General features: G+C 35.5%; 1 protein-coding gene across 1 annotated transcript; it reads right to left on the reverse strand.

The window, feature by feature from the left end:
- Window positions 1-7625: 7625 nt before the first annotated feature.
- Window positions 7626-10181, reverse strand: LOC113335558. The gene is made up of 5 exons (XM_026581593.1): window positions 9968-10181; window positions 9705-9786; window positions 8441-9018; window positions 8081-8267; window positions 7626-7983 (listed from the first exon to the last, which is right to left on the reverse strand). The coding sequence occupies exons 1-5, from the start codon at window positions 9971-9973 to the stop codon at window positions 7964-7966; spliced, it is 873 nt and encodes a 290-aa protein (XP_026437378.1). The 5' UTR covers window positions 9974-10181; the 3' UTR covers window positions 7626-7963.
- Window positions 10182-21539: the final 11358 nt, after the last annotated feature.

The raw sequence follows: 21539 nt of genomic DNA on the forward strand, positions 1-21539 counted from the left end.
AATATGATTATCGAATAAGCCGAACATTGCTATTATATTCCTTTTGTAGTATCTAACCTTGTGATATTCTTTGTAGATCGTGCTTGGCGGACCTGTACCCATGGAAAATCAACCTGATCCAGTAGACATAATTCACGAGGATACCAAGGATCACTTCCAAAATGATTTGTTATGTAAGAACTTTTTGTTTACCTTAATGTTGTCGGAATATTCCAAAGTTTTTCTCACAAATTATTTGTTTTGGAATGAACGTAGAGATGGAAATCTAAACCCGAAGTTCTTGATTGTGTTGAGGAACACGCGATGAAGGTAAATTGTGTACTAGTTAAAGGACAACAAAGCCGAGGGGATCAGTTTGAAATGATTTGTGAGAATAGTGGAACCGGCGCTAGCAAGGTTAAAAAGGGTACCGTATATGTTTGCAAGACCGGTAGAAAGAATAGGACGAAGACGAAGAAAAGTAATTGCCCTTTCAAGATCGTTTTCAACATCAAGAATAAGTCCTTGAGCAAAGAAGATCAATATTGGATAATGAATAAAGATATGGATTGTCTTCATAACCAACCACATCCCAAAGACCTTCATGGACATGCGAAAGTAGCGCGACTCAAACCCGACGAGATGCTAGAAGTGGATAAGATGACACGAGCACGTTTGCCACCGTCTAGGATTCTTAGCAAATTGAAGGCGGACAACAAGAATAACAAGTCGACCATGCGAACAATCTACAATGCGAGACAAAAGATTAGAAGACTCAATTTGCAAGGTAAGATGGTGATGCAACAAGTAATGTGGTTAAGGGTGAAGAATAACTACGCTTTCCAAAAGAAGTTGGATGACTTCGGTCAAGTCACACACCTTTTCCTTGCCCACCTGAAATGCGTCCAATTGGCTCTATGCTTCCCACAAGTTATTATATTGGATTGCACATACAAGACTAATAAATATGGGATGTTGTTGATGAACATTGTGGGGCATACTTCGACAAAGGCACCTTTCACCGTGGCTTTTTGTTTCTTGAAAAATGAGAAGAAAGAGAGTTATGTTTGGGGGTTAGAACAATTGAAGTTAATCTTCATGGAGGGTGATCTTCCTAGAGTGTTCGTTTCTGATCAAGATTCATCGTTGATGTATGCTATTAAGAAGGTGTTTTCGGATGTATTCAATTTTATTTGTACATTTCACATATGGTGCAATGTGAGGAAAAATTGCCAATCGAAAATTCAACCACTTAAGTTGAAAGAATTAGAGAATATTGCTAAACTACCGTTGGAGACACGAGTAAATAAAAAGAAGGAATTCTTGAAAGCATATGAACATAATGAGATGTTGTGGGCTTATTTCCAAGGCGAATGGGAAGCTTTGGTATGGTCAATCACCGAGGATGTCTATGAAGAAAAATTTAAAATGCTTATTGAGCATTGGAAGACCGACTACCCCGATGTCATTACTTACTTGGTCAAATATGTGTTGGAACCTAATAAAGAAAGGTTCGTGGGTTTTTTCACAAATCGACACAAACACTTCGACAACCAAGCCACAAGTATGGTAGAGTCGGCTCATTATCGGTTGAAGAAGAATCTTTTTGGATGTGTTGACACTTTTGTCATGGTTTTTGATGCAATTGATGAATATTTCAAAAGTGATGTTGTGAGAATTAAAGACGCGTTCGAGCATAACCTTATGTTTAGACACAAGCATTATGGTAGTAAATGGCTACGGGAATTAACTTATAGAGTCTCCCATCTATGCATCGACTTGTTGACGCAAGAAGTGGATTTGATTAAGACATTAGGCGCCAACTTGGAGGAAGAGTGTGTTTGTAAAATGAAGACATCTATGGGACTTCCATGCCGCCACGACCTACTTTGGTACAAGGATAGTATCATACCATTTGAGTATATTGATCATTTTTGGAAATAATTAAGCTTCGATCCTCTCCCAACCGAAGACGACGAGGATGATCTAGAGATATGGGACACGACAAATGGGAAAAAGTTGGCGGAGATGTATAGGAATATGTTCCGAGCTCAAAAGAAAATCCTATGGGACAACATGATGCCTGTCATGTATCCTTTCACCCAAGAAAATATTTTGGAACCGGAGAAGAGTGAACCGAAAGGTAGGAAGAGTAAGAAAATGAATAATTTTCAAACTAGACAAGCCAACAAGGAACTATTGGCTACTAAAAGGGATCCATCCGGCGTTGAGTACCATGATGCAAGGTATGAAAAGGCAAAGAAGTAAATTGATAAGTTGATGAAGGAGGAAGAAGTCAAAGTTCCAAAAAAACGAGGTCGTCCGAGTATTCAAAAAGCCGAAACAAGTAACAAAGAGGTGAATGCTTGGTCCTTTTAAGGAAGGGAATAATCCGTTGCCCCATGAAAGTGAAGTGAACTATATTCGGCAACGATTGTTACAAACCCTACGTAAAAACAAAGAATTCTATAAGACAATGATGAGAACAGGTCCAAGAAGAGATGCAGGGGTGGCAGCGGAGTACATTGCATTCGAATGTCGTTTGCATGGGGATTTTATCATTACCGAAGAACATTGGATGTCAATGCCCATTTGTGGGTTTTTAATAACGGAGACATTCGATTGCGTCGTACACTGTTTCGCATGGACGGGTAGTATCTTTACTTACGCGCCTCCAACAAAACCTTGCAATGATGGTGTAAAGAATGGAAGACTTGTTCTTGGATTTGTTCAAAATTGTCATTTTATCGGCCTCAAACTTAGACCCGGTTTCCCATTACCACCCTTGATGAGTGCAGCCTTTTTGCCTAGATTTGGAAATAATTTTACGATGGATTGGTGTGCAAATTATGCGACGGAAATGGATCTTTGGATATCTTTGAATGTGCAGCCTCCAAGTGGACAAGTAATTATGTTTTCAAGTGATGAGGATGAAGATAATAAGCAAGAGGTCAGTGAAGATGATAAGAATGAGGTCAGTGAAGAGGATGAGACAGAGGTCAGTGAAGAGGATGAGATTCGTTTAGGATCTCCATAAAAATGTTTCATGGATTTATCCGCGTATTTTGTGTCTTTTGATTTTCGTGTATGATGAGGATGATATTTTGACTAGAATTGCAGTTACATGTACCCATCAAAACGAAATACTTGAATGATTTACTTTTTGGTTATGGAACGTGTCGTTTTCTGGAAACTGGAACCATGAACACAGGAGATGGTTCGGCTTGTACCATTATTTCAAGGAAAGCCGAACCCGACAGAGTGACTAAAATCCAGAGTTTTTCTGTCAGGTTTGGCTTGTAGTATTATTTTTATGAAAGCCGAACCTGACAAAAAAAAACCAAATTTTTTTTGTCAGGTTCGGCTTCTAACATTATTTCACTGCAAGCCGAACCTGACAAAAAAAAACTCAGAGTTACTCTGCTAGGTTCGGCTTGTAGTGTATTTTTGAAGAAATCCGAACAATGGATTTCAACATTCGGCGCATAATTACCGGGTTGGCCGGTAGCACCACCTCCACTTGTACCTTCACTAACTTGTCGAGACCTCTTAATGGTAGGCCTTTGTGCCGGTTCTCGGGTCCTTGTCCTTTGTTGATGATTTCATCCCACTTGTCGTAGAGGTATTTTTGTTCTTCCACGGTCATTGGTGTTTTGCAACCAAGTTTGACCTTCATTTTTTTCAACATCTCCCTACCCGCGACAACCTATTTTTTCATTTGTCAACAACTTATAACCGTGAGGTTGAAGACATTTTTACCATAACTAATATATGAAAATAGTATAAAGTGAACTCATTCTTACCATTATCTTGAAAGAACTACATCTTCGGAAGTAGACTTGTTGGTGATCTTGATTGCCTTCGCCTTCCCCTTATCAGCTACCTTTTGACTTTTCTTATTGATAATGAAGGGATGAGAAATTTGGTTATACCAATCCATATACCCCGGATCCTCTTCACATGGATCATCAAGTAAAGTTGTTAACTTGGACGCATCTATTGTGTGATCGTCTAAGTTATTCCAAAACTCAAGGGTGGGGTCAGGATCATACTTTGGTCCCCAAGATGAAGTGGTGCTTTTAGTTCCAGTACCACTCTTTGGTAACAACCTGAATTTCTCATCAAACAAAGGAACCTTTTGGACGCATCCTAATTGACAGAGTACTCGCCGAGGATCATATATAACATAACCACCGGGATAAAACAATGGCCCATGATACATACTTACCGGCATATCCTCATCTTCAACAACTTCATCTTCTTCATCTTCCTTCTCATATGGTTGAAAAACGACATCATCAACGCCCATTGGCTCTAACATCTCTCTCAAACTTGCCACCAACTTCTTTTTATTCCTTTTCTTCGAGTCCTCGTACGCGTACCGTGCTGCAGTTGGCTCTGTATCAATATAATCGACATTCTTCTCAAATACTTTGGCCAAAATCAAAATTTGGAAATGGTAATATATCCACACCTACATCCAAAGAATCACATTCAAAAATCAAATGAAGTGATAGAAACAATTTTTACTTGGAAACATCAAAGTAAGAATAAAGTTTGCAAACTCAGAGAACTGTTCGGCTTATATGGATCAAGTATTATAATCTGAACCAAATAAATAATAAGTTCGACTTATACGATTTTATGGTTATAAGCTGAACCATACTCTGAACTCCCAAAAGTTACCTGGAGCAAAGTGAAGTTCCCTCCGATGTTTGTACTTGTCAACCTAGACGCGGTGGAAAGTTGGTCCAGCAGGTAAGCGAGCGTAGCCGTTCCCCAAGCATACTTGTTACAAGTTTCAAGATTCTTTACCAATTGGAGATAATTAGCATTTACCTTGTCTCCGGTAAGGTCGGGAAAGATGTCTCTACCAAGAGTATAAAGAAAGTAGGCAGTTCCGGTTTGCTTCACTTTGACGGGATCCATTACCAACAAACCTTGCTTTACTCTCTCCTTTGTGTTCTCAAATTCCTTTTTCAAGTTAGTCAGCTTGATCTTCTTATTCTTATTATTTCTGCCATTGACAGTGCATGCGGAATCGACATCTTTAACGGATCGACAAAACTCCAACTCAGTTTTGTAATTACCCCACCAAGACTTTCCCGGTACAAATTGTAGAGATCATCCCAACTCATGTCATAAAAATCAGCATCCACACTTCTACCCCTTGGTTTAAGGCATGTAATCTTACTAGCCTCATCAGGAGTGATTGCCATCTCTCCAAAAGGTAATTAAAATGTGTAAGTTTCTGGACAGAATCTCTCGGTAAAGGAAGAGGCCGAGACACTATCATATTCCTTATTTCCATAATTGATGACATGCCATAAAGCACTGGCTTGTACGTAAGCAATCACCTCAGGAACCTCTTCATCAAGACTCCATTCTGCTGCCCTCTGGTATCTCAATACTCGGACTTCACGGTTATGATCAGGAGTCTCATAAATTCTCTTCGTCGAAGATTCGGAATAACCAATCAACACATTTCCTCCATCTTCCGGAACACCATGAGTAAAACCATTTGATCGGAGTGTAATTACGTCATCTTCATCAGGAATGTGTAAACCAGTGATCCATCGATCATCATCGTCCTTCTCTGCCACCTTCTTACCTTTCTTGTCTTTCTTGGGTTTTCCTTGGGGTTGTGTTTCTTGATGAACTTCTTGATGTTCTTCTTGATTATCATCAACTTCTTCATCTTCATCTATTCCTTCTTCTTGTCTTTCAACTCTTACTTGTTCAGCTTCTTCTTATAAAATTCCTCCTCTACCTCCCGCCTCCCAATTTTTTCTTACCTCCTCGAGGATTGGGAGTTTTAGAAGTAGAAGGTGTTACCTCCATCTTCTTCCTCTTTTTAGCTGCAGTGGTCCTGACACAAGTATGAAAGTTATAAGACTACTTCGAACAACAAAAGAACACAAACTATATGAAATATGGATTTGAAATACCAAAAACTTGTCAACAAATAAGAAGGTTCAGTTTACCCGAAATAACACATATGCTCCGAACTATGTTTTAAAATTTTCATTATCTTACACAGAGAGTGGTTCGGCTCATACGTACAAAATAATTATAAGTCGATTCTACATATTCGACTCACAACCAAAATTACAAAATAAGCCGAACCTATAATTATAAATTGAAACATGTATTCGGCGCTACATGATATCATATAAATAAGACAATCCTATACCCTTGTAAAATTTATGGAATTTTAACAACAATATTCGGCGTAACCCTAATACTATCGAATACGCCGAATCTACACTTATGAATTGAAACATATATTCGGCGCAAAATGGTGTCATACAAATAAGCCGATCCTATATACATGCAGAACTCATGAAATTCAAACAACATTTATTCGGCGCAAAACTAGTACTACCATATAAGCCGATCCTATACACATGCAAAACTTATGAAATTGAAACAACATTTATTTGGCGCAAAACTAATACTACCATATAAGACGATCCTATACACATGCAAAATTTCTGAAATTCAACAAACATTTATTCGGCGCAAAACTAGTACTACCATATAAGCCGATTCTATACACATGCAAAATTTATGAAATTAAACAAACATTTATTCGGCGCAATACTAGTACTACCATATAAGCCGATCCTATAGACATGCAAAATTTATAAAATTCACACAACACAAATTCGGCACAAAACTAACACCATCGAATAAGCCAATCCTAAATATAAGGCCCTGTGTCATTAAGTTCGGCTCAAAACGGATATGCATTTTAAGCCGAGACGTTCATATGCACTTTCAGGGTTCAGTTTCAAGAACAGCTCGGCGCACATCTAAGGTTTTTTTTACGCCGAACCATACCATGTAACCGCCGCACAAACATGTTTTTGACGAATTAAATCTATCATACCAATCAAAAACATCAAATACGAGATGGGTTTGTAGAACTAACCTTCTTATTCTCATTTCAGGAGTTGGTTCTTCTTGAATCTCTTCTTCCGGTTGGATTATTTGTGGTTGATTTTCAGTTTCTTCTTCACTCTCTAAATCTTCTTCTTCAACAGGTTGTTCAATTGATAGATTAAAACGAGATACTTGCTTATGACGACCCATTATATAGATGAGTTTAATCGTCGATCAACTTTTCACGAATCGACGATTAAATTTCGGTGATGATGCGATGAAAAAAAAAAGAAGAGGAGAGTTGGTTCGGCTGTGGAGGGGGAAGAAGAAGGAGGGTTTGAATGAAACTGATTTGTTGGTTTAATGATTTTAGGTTTTTGTATTAGGGTTAGGGATAGATTAGTAATTTAACAGATTTAAGGGTATGTAGGCAATTCAGTATGCCCATAGGGTACCCCTTATAAGGTCACCCAAGTTAGGATTATTGTTTTGTATGCCTAATAAGAATTCAGTATGCCCAAAACAACGTTCTTGCAAATTTGTTGCTTTCTTATTTATTTTAAGGAATTTTTTTTTCTACTTTTGGCTTTTGCTTTTGCATATACCCAAAATACTGATTTGTAATATGAGAATCAGTCACCTGATCAACTGGTCTGGGACTCTGGGATAATATAATAAGGTTGTGCGAAATTTTATTTACTCAATGGTACATAGTAATGATATTACATATGAAATACATGGAGAAAATTCTTATCGGAGAATATGACTAGTTTCTATTACAAACGTTAAAATTCCTTACAAAAACAAAAAAAAAAAAGAAAAGGAAAAAGAGAAAGAAAAAGAAAAAGTGTTGCAACCAACACAAAATGTACTCAACAATAACCATGATCAAACAGACATTAATGTCTGCAAAAAGAAGAAACGCCGCCGCATGAACGCGAACAGAAGTTTCTTCAAACAAGAGTGTAGTAGTAAGTTTCCAAATATTTGTATGTAGTCCTAATCATATGCTCCAACAGGTTAATTCTTCAATATATCTACCAAATTACCAATAATTACGCAATAATATAACGAAATGATAAATGGATCGATGTAGGATTTATATTTCCAGAACTATAACTGCATTTCAAAAAAAAAAAAAAATAGTTAGATCGTTAAATTTACACATAGTGCTAGTATCTTATATTAAGAAATTAAGTTTGTTTAGCAAACTTACATTCGGAATCAGTTTTATCCCATTTTGATGATCCATGGCTTTCTGTTTCCGAAAATTGAGATTCCAACTCCATCTGAATATTTGCTGAAATATGTCTACTATTATTATTCTCGAGATATTTCTTGTTGGATGTTGCAGCATTGGAGCCTTTTTGGTGGATCTTTTTGTTTAGAATTGCCCTTAAAAGCTGCACAATAGATTTTAAATAAAGATTAGCTAGATTTATAATGGTTTAAATCACTTCATCTGCATCATAATTTACTGATAAAAAAATATATACTAAAACACCTGATAATGACATACTCATGCATGCATGCATTTAACTAAGCTACATAAAAAAGAAATGGTGTATATGTTTACCTTTTCCATTCTCGACTCGGGAAGTTGCATTTGATCGCGTAAGCTTGGAGCAACAGGTGCGAAACCACTCGAGCAAACAAACATCTTCTTAAGAAGAAAAGAGATGGATTTTTTCTTGATCGCGCCGTTGTTGTTACCATCAAAACAAACATCCTTAGCTTTACTACCTAATACTACACTAATACTTCTTCGTAGATCAGCGATAACATCTTTACTGTCATCGGAAGCAACTGAAAGCTCATTACATATGGTTCTATCGACTTCCAAGCTTGATGGGCAATTAAGAAATTTATCCAAGGGGAGAGTACTGATCCCATTTCTCCGTTGACTTTCCGTTTGTTCGACCGGTTTACGTGATAATAATTTTGTTAATTCTTTTTGTAATTTTCCAACTTCTTCTGGTGTGAAATCTAATTGATCATCTAATGAAGAGGATGTAATTTCTTGTTCTTGTACATCTTCCTGAGTATCATGGACTATGATCTCGTTGTCGCGTTTTAGTGAATCTTTGGTGCCGAATGTACCGATTGCTAGTAGTGCATTAGGCCAATCACTGAATTCTTCATGCAAATTTTGACCTACAAAAGTATTCATCAAAATTAGAAACACAAAAAATAAAATTGCATTTTCCACTTTCATGTAATGGAGGTTTTAATTGGGCCACCATTTAATATGGGCTGGATATATTTAGCAATGTCCGATGAAAGACTTGAAAGGCCTCTTTTTGAAAAATGAAGAAACTTTTTTCTTTGTACGCATCAAGTAAGGGAAGTAGGTCAATTTTAGTATAAATTTAGGATCCATAAAAAGCAAAAAGATTTTACAAGTGAAAAGAAAAAATCATCCCACAAAGTCAAATTAACCTTAAATTTATTTTTATTTTTAAAGCAACCTTAAATTTATTGAAAACATACCTTAAATTTATTGAAAACATAAATTGAAAAAAGAATGATTTTTATTAAAAAATTAAAAAACCAAATAACTACTTAGACAAAAATTACAATTTACGCCAGAAATACCGAAAGAATGTCGCTAGGAACAGATTTGACATATACCGTACCCATAACTATGTCTGGCTCGAATAGTCAGTGAGTACTTGTTCTTACCATGTTTCATAAAAATAAAAAATTATATAGTTCATGATATGTAACTATTGAAATAATATTTAGACAATTTTGGACGAGTTAAAACAGTTTTTTAGGCAATGAATGAAATTTATGTTTATGTAAGTAATTAAAGGAACTAAGAAGTTGAAAGTGCTTACTCTTGGTAGAAACCACATTGGTTGGTTTCTTAGTAGCAATAGTTTGTTTTCCATTGAGCTTACTTTGCATCCAACCAAAGATCTATTATATCACACAGAATGTAACACCAAATCAAAAAATGTTTAAGCAAATAGAAAAGAAAGTAATAAAAAAATATTCCACCCATGACCTGCTTGAAATTAATAAAAATAAAAAACTGTTCATCAATGAAACTTCACATACTTTCTCAATTCTCACTCAAATAACTTAGTAAATGACTTACCTTCATCTTCGTATAGATTGATGTATGATGAAAGAAAAATCTTTAATTAAAAGGAATGAATTCAGAGAGAGCAGAGGTATTCTGAGTGATATTAATGGAAGTAGTAGTGGTAGACCAAAGAGGAATTGAAACACACTCTTTCAAAAATATTATGTTACAAAGAAAGAGATATGTAAAATTTATGATGATGATGATGATCAAATCGGGTATGTAATGGAGGTATGGAGGAGAGGACCCTAAAACTATGAAGCCTTATATAAACTAAAACTATGAGACCTGAGTGTATATATAGTACTAGACCACTAGTAGCTACTACTAGCTAGGAAGTACCTTTAAGCTTTGGGAAATCCCATCGCCAATAGATTAAAGAGTGAGAAAGGGAGTATTGTAAAATTTGTTCCAAGTACCAAGAAACTATATGCCAATCTTTTCTTCTTTTGTTCACTAAATTTAAGAAGTACGTTATCTTTCTAGTTTAATAGATAATAATAAATAAAAAACAATCAGGATGACAATTTTTATTTCTATTACGGCCTAATAATAAAATTCTTCAACCTACCCAACCGGCCCTCAAGAAGTCCTCTACTGTGGTACTTGGAGTGGTTACAAAATAATTTTATTATGGTATCAGATCAAATTATGTTTAAAAAAGTTATTAAAATGATTATACTCACTGTGATGTTCAGAGCAAGGAATGCCCGTAGTTTAGTGATGTTATATTTATGTGTTTTCTGCTTAATTGTGACCGAGTCTGATCATATGCTGAGTCATTATTCTTTTTCGTCGAGTATGTTAGTAATTAGTAATTCCATTGCAACCGTCGGGAAAATGGTTCGAACTCGACTCACAAACTGATGGTCAAAAATTATATTTTCCTCGATAGCCACTCTCATAATGAACCTCTCAAGGATTAGGCATTTGCTCTGAGAAATCTGGATACTTCGAACTATGTTGTTTCTAACCAGTTTTATCATTGATTTTAGCATGAACTGAGCACACAAACATTCCATCTGATTAGGATTGATTGTGATTTACGATCGATTTACAAGATTAATGGTACAAAATTTTGTAACTTGTTTAACTTCCCATAAAAGTAAAGTTCTTACTAGAGCGTCACAAACGGTGGCATCGGTACTTCACTAATTAAACTCCTAAAGTTGCTTTGAAATTGTAATGTACTATGAACCAAATGAACCTCCCATTGCGCATGTTATTTTTAGGTCCTATAAGTTGCACTACTGCCTAACTCCTCGAAGATCGCATGCATGTCAACATTTGCGGCCTTAACTATTCTTTTCAAACGAAGTTAGAGAAGGTTAGACTGAGCTTGCAAGTGTGATCCACTTTAAAATTTCTTGTTTCTTATCAAGAAAAATCCTGCTCAAATTAGATTCTTCGTTATTCAGGTACAATATTTTTGGAACTAGGCGAGATATGTCTTGCGACGATATCTTCCGAAATGATGCAAAGCGCAACGACGAATGCAAATTACAAAGGGCACATTTCCAGGTAACTTATACGTGTATCTAAACATTTCTACAGTGTAGGCATCCGTTATAAATCGTCATTGATTTTTTCTTTATTTTCGGTCGATCATCGTAGATATCGTTTTTTTTTTAAGGGTGTGATCACTTTCCATTTTTCTCTTGGTTATACAGTAATTTGTTCATCCTTGTGTCTGTTTTGAAACTACCCCAATTATTGATAAAATGCAAACTAATGTACAAAAGAGTGCAAGTAACAAGGAAGTTAAGGGATGTTGCGGGACAGACCCTGAATCAAAGTATGGGTAGAGTACTAAGCACAACCCACCATCCCATGGGACTGTCTCTTACTTACCGGACCATCTCATGGAACTTTCATAACATTTTCTCACCACCTCCATTCTCTCTTCCTCTCTTCTCACTGTCTTAGGGTAGGCATTGGTTTAGTACTTTCCATCTTTGTTCTTATAATTGTACAATACTTTCCATCTCATATACACTTTATTAATACACTGTCTTATAGTACTTTTGAACACCATACATTTACTTGATTGTCTCTTTGTTCATTTGTCTCTAAAGAGGGGCATACAAGATGTAGACATGGCACATAGGATTTGAAACTTTGTGTTTGTAATGTTGATTGACATACTAATTAAATTTGCCAACCAATTTGGAGCTAATCAAATATTAAGAAACTAATCAAAATGTGAGTCCTTTTTGTAGATTGTCTTGTTATTGTTAGATTGTTATTGTACTCTTTGTCTCTACTAAAATACTAATGAAAGTATACGTACGTGCACAACTTTCTAAAGGAAACATATAACTAAACTAGATTTGTACATGTACAATAAACTCTTAGTTAATTATGTTAGTATCCATTAAACTGCATAGAGAATTATAAATGTTCAGAGACTAAATTAGGTTTGTACTTGGTAGACATACATTTGATTTGGGTTTGTACTTTGTAGACATACATTTTGAGTTTTGAAGATTATGTAATATTTTGCTGATGGATGTCTGGACTATTAAGAAGCAAATCAACCCTCTAAACAAATTTTAAGAATATCTTAATGGCAGCCAAGTTGGAAAACTACAGCATCTTTTTAGATTGTATCAAGTCAAAGTTTGAAAGTATTGTATTGAGTAGTAGGTTTTATTTAGTTTTTCTTCTCTTTGTTATCTTTTGAGGTGTGGGTTTGATTCTATGTGTTGTTTATGCTTTCATCAGAGTAGCTTAACAAGGTCTCCAAGGCCGATTCCCAAGCGATTAATCGCAACTCGCTAAATGATTTTGGTAATTCCGATTCTAAGTTAAATCCGAGTTTGACCGATTAAATAGGTTTCCAAGGCGGATTTTAGGACCAAGCCGATTTTCTTTCCTAGTTACTTTAATGTTGAATGTATGTTATGTTGAACTTATATATAGTTTGATGTTACTAATAAATACATGATAATCTTAGAATTTTGATTTTAGTTAGGTACAAGTCATGTTAATAGAAATATATATGATCAGCGGGAATAAGTCTCTAAGAAATTAATCCGAGTAATAGGCTGAGTTTAGGCGAGTTCCAGGAACGAACTCATTGATCCAAGCTCCTCAACCGAGTAGGACCTTGGATCGAGTTAAACTACTTTGATACCGATGAAAAAAAAATCATATAATTTATTCATATTCCATTTAAATTGTTATTATATTATTAAATAACGATTATTACATGAAACTAGTTGGAAGCCTAACAAGCTAAGTTCCAACTACGTACTGCTATATTAATTTTCCATTTTGATAATTGTTTAATTAATTTCACTAATCAGGGTCCAAAATCTCACATTACACATTATTCGTTCTTCCTCACCTCGATTTAGAGTCTTCAAAGTTTGATACTTAAATCCTAATGCTATTATTTGCTAATAAGCCAACACCTTAATTTGAATGACGTACGGTCATTGTCAATATGATATTGTCTTATATTTAGGTTAATTTTCCTCATTACATTCATCTCTTTGCTATCAATCAACTATTAATTATAAGCTTTGCAATTTAATATCTTAATCTGTCCACTCACAGATGAATTCTAAAAGTTTTATCTAGATGACAAAAATTTATAATTACAGTTGACATAATTAATTTTTCAAAATCTTGAAATAGCGTAAAAAAGTTACCTGATGTGCGGACCCTGAATCTGTAAAATACATTCTCCTTCATTTTCAGATTATTGTAGGGGATTGGATTATTCTTTTCAATCACTTATCAAGTAAAGGTTATTTACAAACAACATGCACTCTATCCATCTCAACCAATCATCTACAATCCCCAACTACTAAAAGAAAAGTACCCTTTCTACATCATTTTGGTTGGCTACGAATGAACTCATTAACCGACTAAAACCTCAATAATCGGCAACCATTGTTAAAATAACACTCCCACTACCAAATGATTTCACTAGGAAAAATAGGATGTTACCTCCTGACCTTCAAACATGCAACCAGAAGTAAACACCAACGGCCTCCTACTTACTTCAATCATATAGCAACGGGTTGGATATCGTTGAACCCTGGATGGATTAAAGTAACATATGCAGGTCTCCTAGAGCGCACCCGTCCATGCTTGAGGGGGTTATATATGTAGAAATCTCGTGTGACGCATTAAAATTTTCTCCTCCCGCGTTATGCTACACAAGCCGAGACTTCCCGATATGCCACTCGTAGCGCAGTGATCGGGCCATAAAAATTCACTTCTCACCATGCAATGCATGTTGATTTTCCTTTCTAAGAATGTTATGAAAGTATGATATTCGAAACGTAGTTTCCGTACGTAGGTCCTCACTATTCCATCTTACCCTTTTTCTGTTAAGGGTTCAAGGTCATAAAGGCAAATGTTGATGGATTTTGTATGAATCACTGACTTCTGAGTCCTATCAGGGCATGAGGAATGCCTTTGGCTTGCATCTAGGCCGTTGAAAGCCTATTTCCAACTTATTCCCTTCACTTCAGTGTTGAGTTGAAAGCATGCACTACCCTTGCTCATGTAAATGGTGTATCATTCAAGCTCATGTGATCCTTGTCTTGCATCATTCTTGTGATGCAAATGGCTTATGAAAGCTCTGCTAACTTGCATACTTTTTAACATCCTTTCCAGGACATGTCCAGTTTGTAATTGGTGCAAGTCAACATCGAATGACTTGATAAGAAGTATGAGAATCCAGTGAACGGACTGCAAGTACTTCATCAAGTATGACAACAATCATCTTTCGCCCGACGTTTGCCAAGCCATATGATATGAGTTATCAAAATGTAGCAATCACCTCTCAATTAGATGATATAAGAAACAAGGTGTTTGGCCACAAATGCGGTGCATTGCGTCAACCTACGTACCCAACCCGTACTTTGAAGGGATTAAGCACGAACCATAACTCATCCAATTCGGATTTATTAACTAAAGTCAACTCGTGTTTGCAAGGCTAAACATAAGCAAATCCTAGTCAGTATTGGTCAAAGGGTCCTTCGAAAGTAATGCAAAAAAGTGTGCAACATTGAGGCAATTTATTCGCAGTATTCGTTCTCTATGTCGGGACATACAGATAGTGCAACGTTCACCTTTCATTCGTTTGCATCATTGTGATGCATGCATTCTTGATAAAGCAACACAACAATGACAATGCATACGCATCATAAAAATCTCTCGGAGAAGCAATGCTGCATAATGATGCTTTCACATTATATGTACTTCACCGTCCATTTCCAAATGGCCTAAGAGTGTGATACTTGCTTATGAAAAGATTATAAGGAACTTCTTGTGGTCAGGTAATCCAGAAAAAAGGAAAACTGTTACTCTTGAAGGGGAACAAACTTGCTCCCCTATTGAAGAAGGTGGATTGGGATTAAGAAGAATTGAAGATATCAACAAACCTCTCTTGATGAAATTAGTATGGAAAATTCAGACAATGGATGAAGAATGGGAAAAATTCATGCTAGCAAAGTTCAAAAATAAGAATAATGAATGGATTACTCGTTACAAACAATCATCTGTATGGCCAGATCTTAAGTAGGTAAAAAATGATCTAGATGTTGATACTAGATGGATATAAGGAAATGGCAATCCAATCAATGTTTGGAAGGATGAATGGGTCATAGATTCTTCTCTATATGAAGCTTTTCTGGATGATGAATTTATCACTCAGAATCCTAATATGAAAGTCAGTGACTTGATAGTAAATCATCAATGGCAATTCCAGAGGCAACGTTAAAATACTTCTCTATTGAAGACCTTCCTACTCTAGACAACATAGATGATAAAATGATTTGGAGTGGGCATCATTCTGGTCAATTCACAGTAGCTCATGCTTTTAATTGAATAAGAAAGAAAATTCCTAAACTCAGTTGGTACAAAAAGATAAGGAAAGCCTGTGTACATCCCTCAACTGCAAGTAATGTCTGGAAAATATCAAGAGATATATGTTCTACAGGTGAAAAACTCAAATCCAAAGGATTCACTCTTGCATCTAGATGTTATCTATGTTTCCAAGATCAAGAAAATATGGATCATATACTTTGGCATCGCTCTTATGGTCAACAACTACGGAATTGGCTTGGAGCTATTTTCCACTTCTAGAATCCATTATCCTTTAATGATATACTTCAATTTGCTAGCATGAAAAGTCAAGTCATCAGAGAAATCTGGTATATTGCTGCCTATTGCACCATGGTTGGAAATCTAGAAATGCAGATTGTTTTGAAGACTTACATATTAGCTCGAACTCATCCCAGAAGAAAATTAAAAATATGGTTCATGAGTGCAAAATTAGACTCAAAAGTGATATGTGGAATGACCCTCAGATATTTTGATATTCCTTGCAGACAAGTTAAAATAATACATGCCATTGAACTATACTTTTATCTACCCATGGAACATACCATCTTACTTTGTTGTGATGGAGCATCAAGAGGAAATCCTGGGAATGCAACTTTTGGTTTTCTTGGAAGAGATAATACTGGTGGGTTTGTCATTGCATAATGTGGAGGTATTGGTCTTGCAACAAATTTTATTGCAGAACTGGCTGAAGTAATAAGAACACTACAATGGGCTATAAGAAATCACTGCAGAGAGCACTGATTCAAACTGACTCTTCTTCAGTTATACAAGCATTTCCTCAGAACAAAATTCCTTGGATATTCTGGTCAAGATGGAAAGTGTGCCAAGATGCTTTTAATATACAATTCAGACATGGATACAGAGAAATAAACTTTGTTGCAGACAAATTAGCAAAAAGGGGTGCTGGTATGAGCAGTGGACAGAATTGTCTATTTACAATAAAGCCCAATTTTCTAAATTTTCTAGAGAGTTCTGTACAACCTTACTATAGGTTTGCATGAAAATTTTGATGTCTTTGAATTATTAATGGATTATATTCTTTCTTTTTACCATTTTCAGTTGTAAAATAACAATTTTGAAATTAATATATATAATTGTTTACTTAGCAAAAAAAATAAAATAATACTTCACCGTTAGTTTAAGGACGCATCTTCACTTAATGCACCTTCAATCCACACCCCTTCCCTATTTATGTCATATTAGCATTTTTGTAAATAAGTATCGGGGAGTAGGTGGTCATATACCAAGTCTACCTTCTTCCTCAATAATAAATTTCAAGAAGATGCATATATCACAGTGATGCATATCCAGTTCTTAGCCAATGCCCTATTTGTGAAATGCATCATAATGATGCATTTTCTCTCTTGGACAGCGTCTCACTTTCGTGACGCACCATAGTGATGCAGTTTCAGTTCTGGGATAACATGCTCAACACAAGACCTGAGATGAAACTTCATCTCATTCAATAACCATCTTCGAGCACGCACCATTTAAAAAATGCAGATGTTACATTATGCGAAACGAACAATCATATCAATTAATAACACAAACTAGCATTTTTCCAAATGACATCTCATGTGAGGAATGGGTTTCAGAGAGTTTTCTTCTTTTCTTTTCTTTTCTTTCTTTCTCGCTGGGTGCCAAGAAATTTTGTTTCGGAAATAACTTGTAAAGCGCATGAGGCCATAGGTTACATTGGGAAGACATGAAAGTTCACGTGTAATTGTCGAATCCAGCATGTGAAATGCCACATCAGTAACCAAGTGGGGATTAGTTGAACGCCATGTGTCACGACATTGATGTTTATGATTGAGCTAGGATTTAACCTGGGATTGGTGTCGGACTACCTCGTCAACACGTGTGTGTTACAGATGTATTTGTTGCCGTAAAAGGAAGTTTTCAGGAAATTTAAGGAAAGCTTATTGGTGAAAATATCTTTCCTTACCAAACACTTGACGTTTTCTCCCAAGTCTTTGGAGTTTTTCAAGTAAAATTGTTTGGAGTAATTAGCGGTTGTTTCTAATCGAAAAATATAATCTAAGATTCAAGGGTGGCAGACTGGCAGTGATTATTGAATTCGCAACTTGTTTACAGTTTATTTAAACGATCACTTGGTTTTTCACTCATTTTATACATAAATTCGCTCGGCACATTTCTAGAGTTGCTTTTAATTGCATCTAATTCCATGAAATTAGGAACCACTTCTCCATGAATGAAAATAACATGTTTTCTGTCATTTGATTACAAATTTATTTTCATAAAATTGTGAGTCCGATTTCAAAAAGGTCGAAATTGCCTTTTTTAGCTTAATTCTACAAAATTTCATGAAAAGTCATTTCTTACCTTTCTCGGGATATTATTTGCATAAAACACATTTTTATGAAATTACTTCCTTTCTATGATATCAAATACAACCTAACAGAATTCAAAAAATCCCTATAACTTAACTTAAATCAGATTCAAAGGAGCTAGTTGAAACTGAAAAAAATAAAAAACTTGTACTCTAAATCAAAAGTTATGATATTTTTTTTATCATTAAAGACTTTAGTGTTGAAACAGAATTCAAGGCAGTGATATCATCACTCAATGTCTTTATCATTATTAATAACCCAATAATTTTACACTATTCAGTACCAATTTGTCTATTTTTGGATTTTCTTTTTTTGTTTTTTTTTTTGGAACTCACCTGTAACTCAATAATAATAGTGTGTGACCTCAACCTATATAGGGAAGTGAGTTTAATTGGAATTTTCCTAAATAGGGAAGTGAGTTTACATTACTGATCTCTAATGTACCACGAATTACCCTAAACCATTTTGATTACTGGTCCCTAATGTTCCACGAATTAACCCAATCCTTTTTAATTAATGGTCCCTAATATTCCACGAACTACCCTAAACGTATTTGGTTCTAATGTTCCACAAGTTAACACAAAGACAAAGACATACTTTCTTAGATCTAGCCAATTAAGCTCTCATTTCATTGGCTTCTAAAATGATCATGAAACAAGAGTTCTACCTTCAAATAGATGCCAAAGTGATCACAGAAATAGATTCGTAATGGCCGAAGAAAATAATGAACAAGTGATTGATCTAGCAGAAAGGTTTAAACAAGCAGCTTTGGACCTAGATAAGGAAGATGATGCAGTGGAAGAAGTCAACAATGATGTTGTAGAGAACTGGGATAACTGCCTCATAGGTATGATTATCATTGAAGATGGAACTACGGGATTCAAAGCAGTGGAACATCATATTAAGTTTGCTTGGGCACACATCCCAGAAGAAGAAGTGAAGGTGGTGGAGATTGATAGAAACATAATGGTTTTTAAATTCAATGATGAAGAAACAAAAAAACAATATCTTCATAACCAGGCCATGAAGCATCAACAAATACTTGGTTGTCTTACATCACTACAACTCCGAAGTCATCTACAGGGATATGGACTGGGACCATCAATGTTTTTGGATGCAATTAAAGAAGCTACTACCTGAACACTTGAATGTAATTTTTGTTACTAAGATTGGAAAATTAGTGGGTGAGGTTGTAGCAATTGAACCCAAAGATGCAATTCCGGTGGATAAAAAAGGGGTTAAGGTATGTGTCAATATAGACATAAACTTTCCACTAAGAAGAGGAGCAATGTCCAAGACTAATGCAGGGTGTACTAGATGGATCAAGTTCTTCTTTGAAAAGCAACCTCACAACATCTGTCCTAAGTGCTATGTTATCAAGCATACCAGTGGCGCATGTAAGGCAGGAGAATATTTTCTAGCAAAAGCTCATCCTAAACCATATTGGTTTGGAGCTGGCAATACTGCCAACAAGAAAACACTAGAGAATGGAAGACAAGACAACATAATTCCTAGATGCCCAAGGATTAAGGAGACTAAAAAGACAAGATTCATCCCTCCAAAGGATGGAATAATTCTAGAACCAAGGATTTCCAGCTCACCTCAAATGGAAGATCCAACTGACTCAACCAGATTGGGAAAAAGGATAAGACTAACTGCACCTCAGGATTCAAATGATGCTGGCACAAGTACTCATTCTCATGATGGAGGACAAGTGGAGACACAAGCTGCAGATGGACTCACAACAAAGGAGAAACATTCTGACAACACTATGGAATTCAGAAGGTATAACATAATAAACTCTTTAGAACTTTGAATTATCTGCATTTCCCTTATAATCATTACAGTACTTACTATTTTCAAACTCACTTTGGTTTAATTCTCTCTTCTTACCCACTTTTCTTTGCAACTATGAAAATCATTTCTTGGAATGTATGTGGATTTGGAAACAAGGACACTAGAAATCATCTGAACATGCTCATTAAAACCCAAAACCCTGATATAATTTTCTTATGTGAAACAAAAAACCAGTCAAAAATAATGGGTTTCTTGATTGAAAGATTTAATTATACAAACATGACTCTCTTAGATCCTATAGGTCTTTCAGGAGGTCTTTGTATTTTATGGAAAGATGGTATTGATTTACAGATTATTGATGCTCAACTGAATATGATAAACTGCATTGTTAAGCTAGATAGACAAAATAATAGTACTCTTTTGACCTGTATTTATGGTGCTCTAAATGTCATTGATAAGGAAAACCAATCGAATCACCCCAGTAACATTATAATTACCTACAATAATCCTTGGGTTGTGATAGGCGATCTAAACTTCATTCTTCATCAAAATGAAAAAGAAGGTGGAAATCCACAAAGTCAGACTGAAATTGATGCCAATAATCTGCTTTTGGATAATAATAATCTGTCTAGTATGCCTTATATAAGAAATCCTTTTACTTGGACTAATAGAAGAGATGGTAATGATCTTATACTAGAAAGGCTAGATAGAGCTGTTATCTCTTATGATTGGTTTAATTGATATCCTAATGCTGCTTTATATCATTTAACTGTCTTAGGAAGTGATCATTGCCCTATAATGCTAATCACTAGAAAAATGGAATGCAATACCAACAAACCATTCAGGGTGAATAAATCTTGGTTTAGACCCTACTTGCTCTGATCTTATCAAAGATGGTTGAAAAGCTAATACTAATGGTTCTGCTAGTTTTATCCTTGCCAATTGTCTTTACAATACCAAATACTGTCTAAAAAACTGGAATTATCATCACTTTGGTAATATTAATTCTCAGATTTCTAATTTGGAATTTCAGCTTTCTAATATTACTAGAACTGTTAGAAACCCAAATGATAGTAGGGTTATGGAGCTAACAAAGAAACTAAAGTACTAGTATGATGCTGAGGAAGATTTTTGGAGGCAAAAAGGTAAGGATGATGCTATGCTCCTAGATGATAGGAACACTGCCTATTTTCATCGAAAAGCAAACTTTAGAAGACAAAAAACTCAGATAGAGTCTCTTCAAAATAATATGGGAATTTGGTTAGATGAAAGACAAGATATAGAAAATGAGCTCTTGAGACACTTTAGCAATATGAGTAGAACTACTCATCCTCCTAATCCTGATGCTTTTCTTAGCAATATAGAAGCTTGTATTAATGATCATGATAACTCCATGTTAATTGCTATGCCTTCTTGTGATGAAACCATAAAAGTTGTTTTTGATATAAAGCCTTGGACAACTCCAGGTCCAGATGGTTTCCCACCAGGTTTTTATCAACTAATGTGGGACTCTGTTGGACCTAAAGTTGTAAAAATTGTGCAATCTTTCCTTCATTCTCACTATATCCTGA

The sequence above is a fragment of the Papaver somniferum genome, unplaced genomic scaffold (assembly GCF_003573695.1).
Source record: "Papaver somniferum cultivar HN1 unplaced genomic scaffold, ASM357369v1 unplaced-scaffold_15, whole genome shotgun sequence".
Lineage (NCBI taxonomy): Eukaryota > Viridiplantae > Streptophyta > Magnoliopsida > Ranunculales > Papaveraceae > Papaver > Papaver somniferum.

Bases quoted from the DNA above. Each gene is read 5' to 3' on its own strand.
- LOC113335558 (XM_026581593.1), bottom strand. The intron at 9,019-9,704 runs GTAAGCACTTTC...ATACTTTTGTAG, and splicing joins CAATGTGGTTTCTACCAAGA to GTCAAAATTTGCATGAAGAA. The intron at 8,268-8,440 runs GTAAACATATAC...TCTATTGTGCAG, and splicing joins CCGAGTCGAGAATGGAAAAG to CTTTTAAGGGCAATTCTAAA.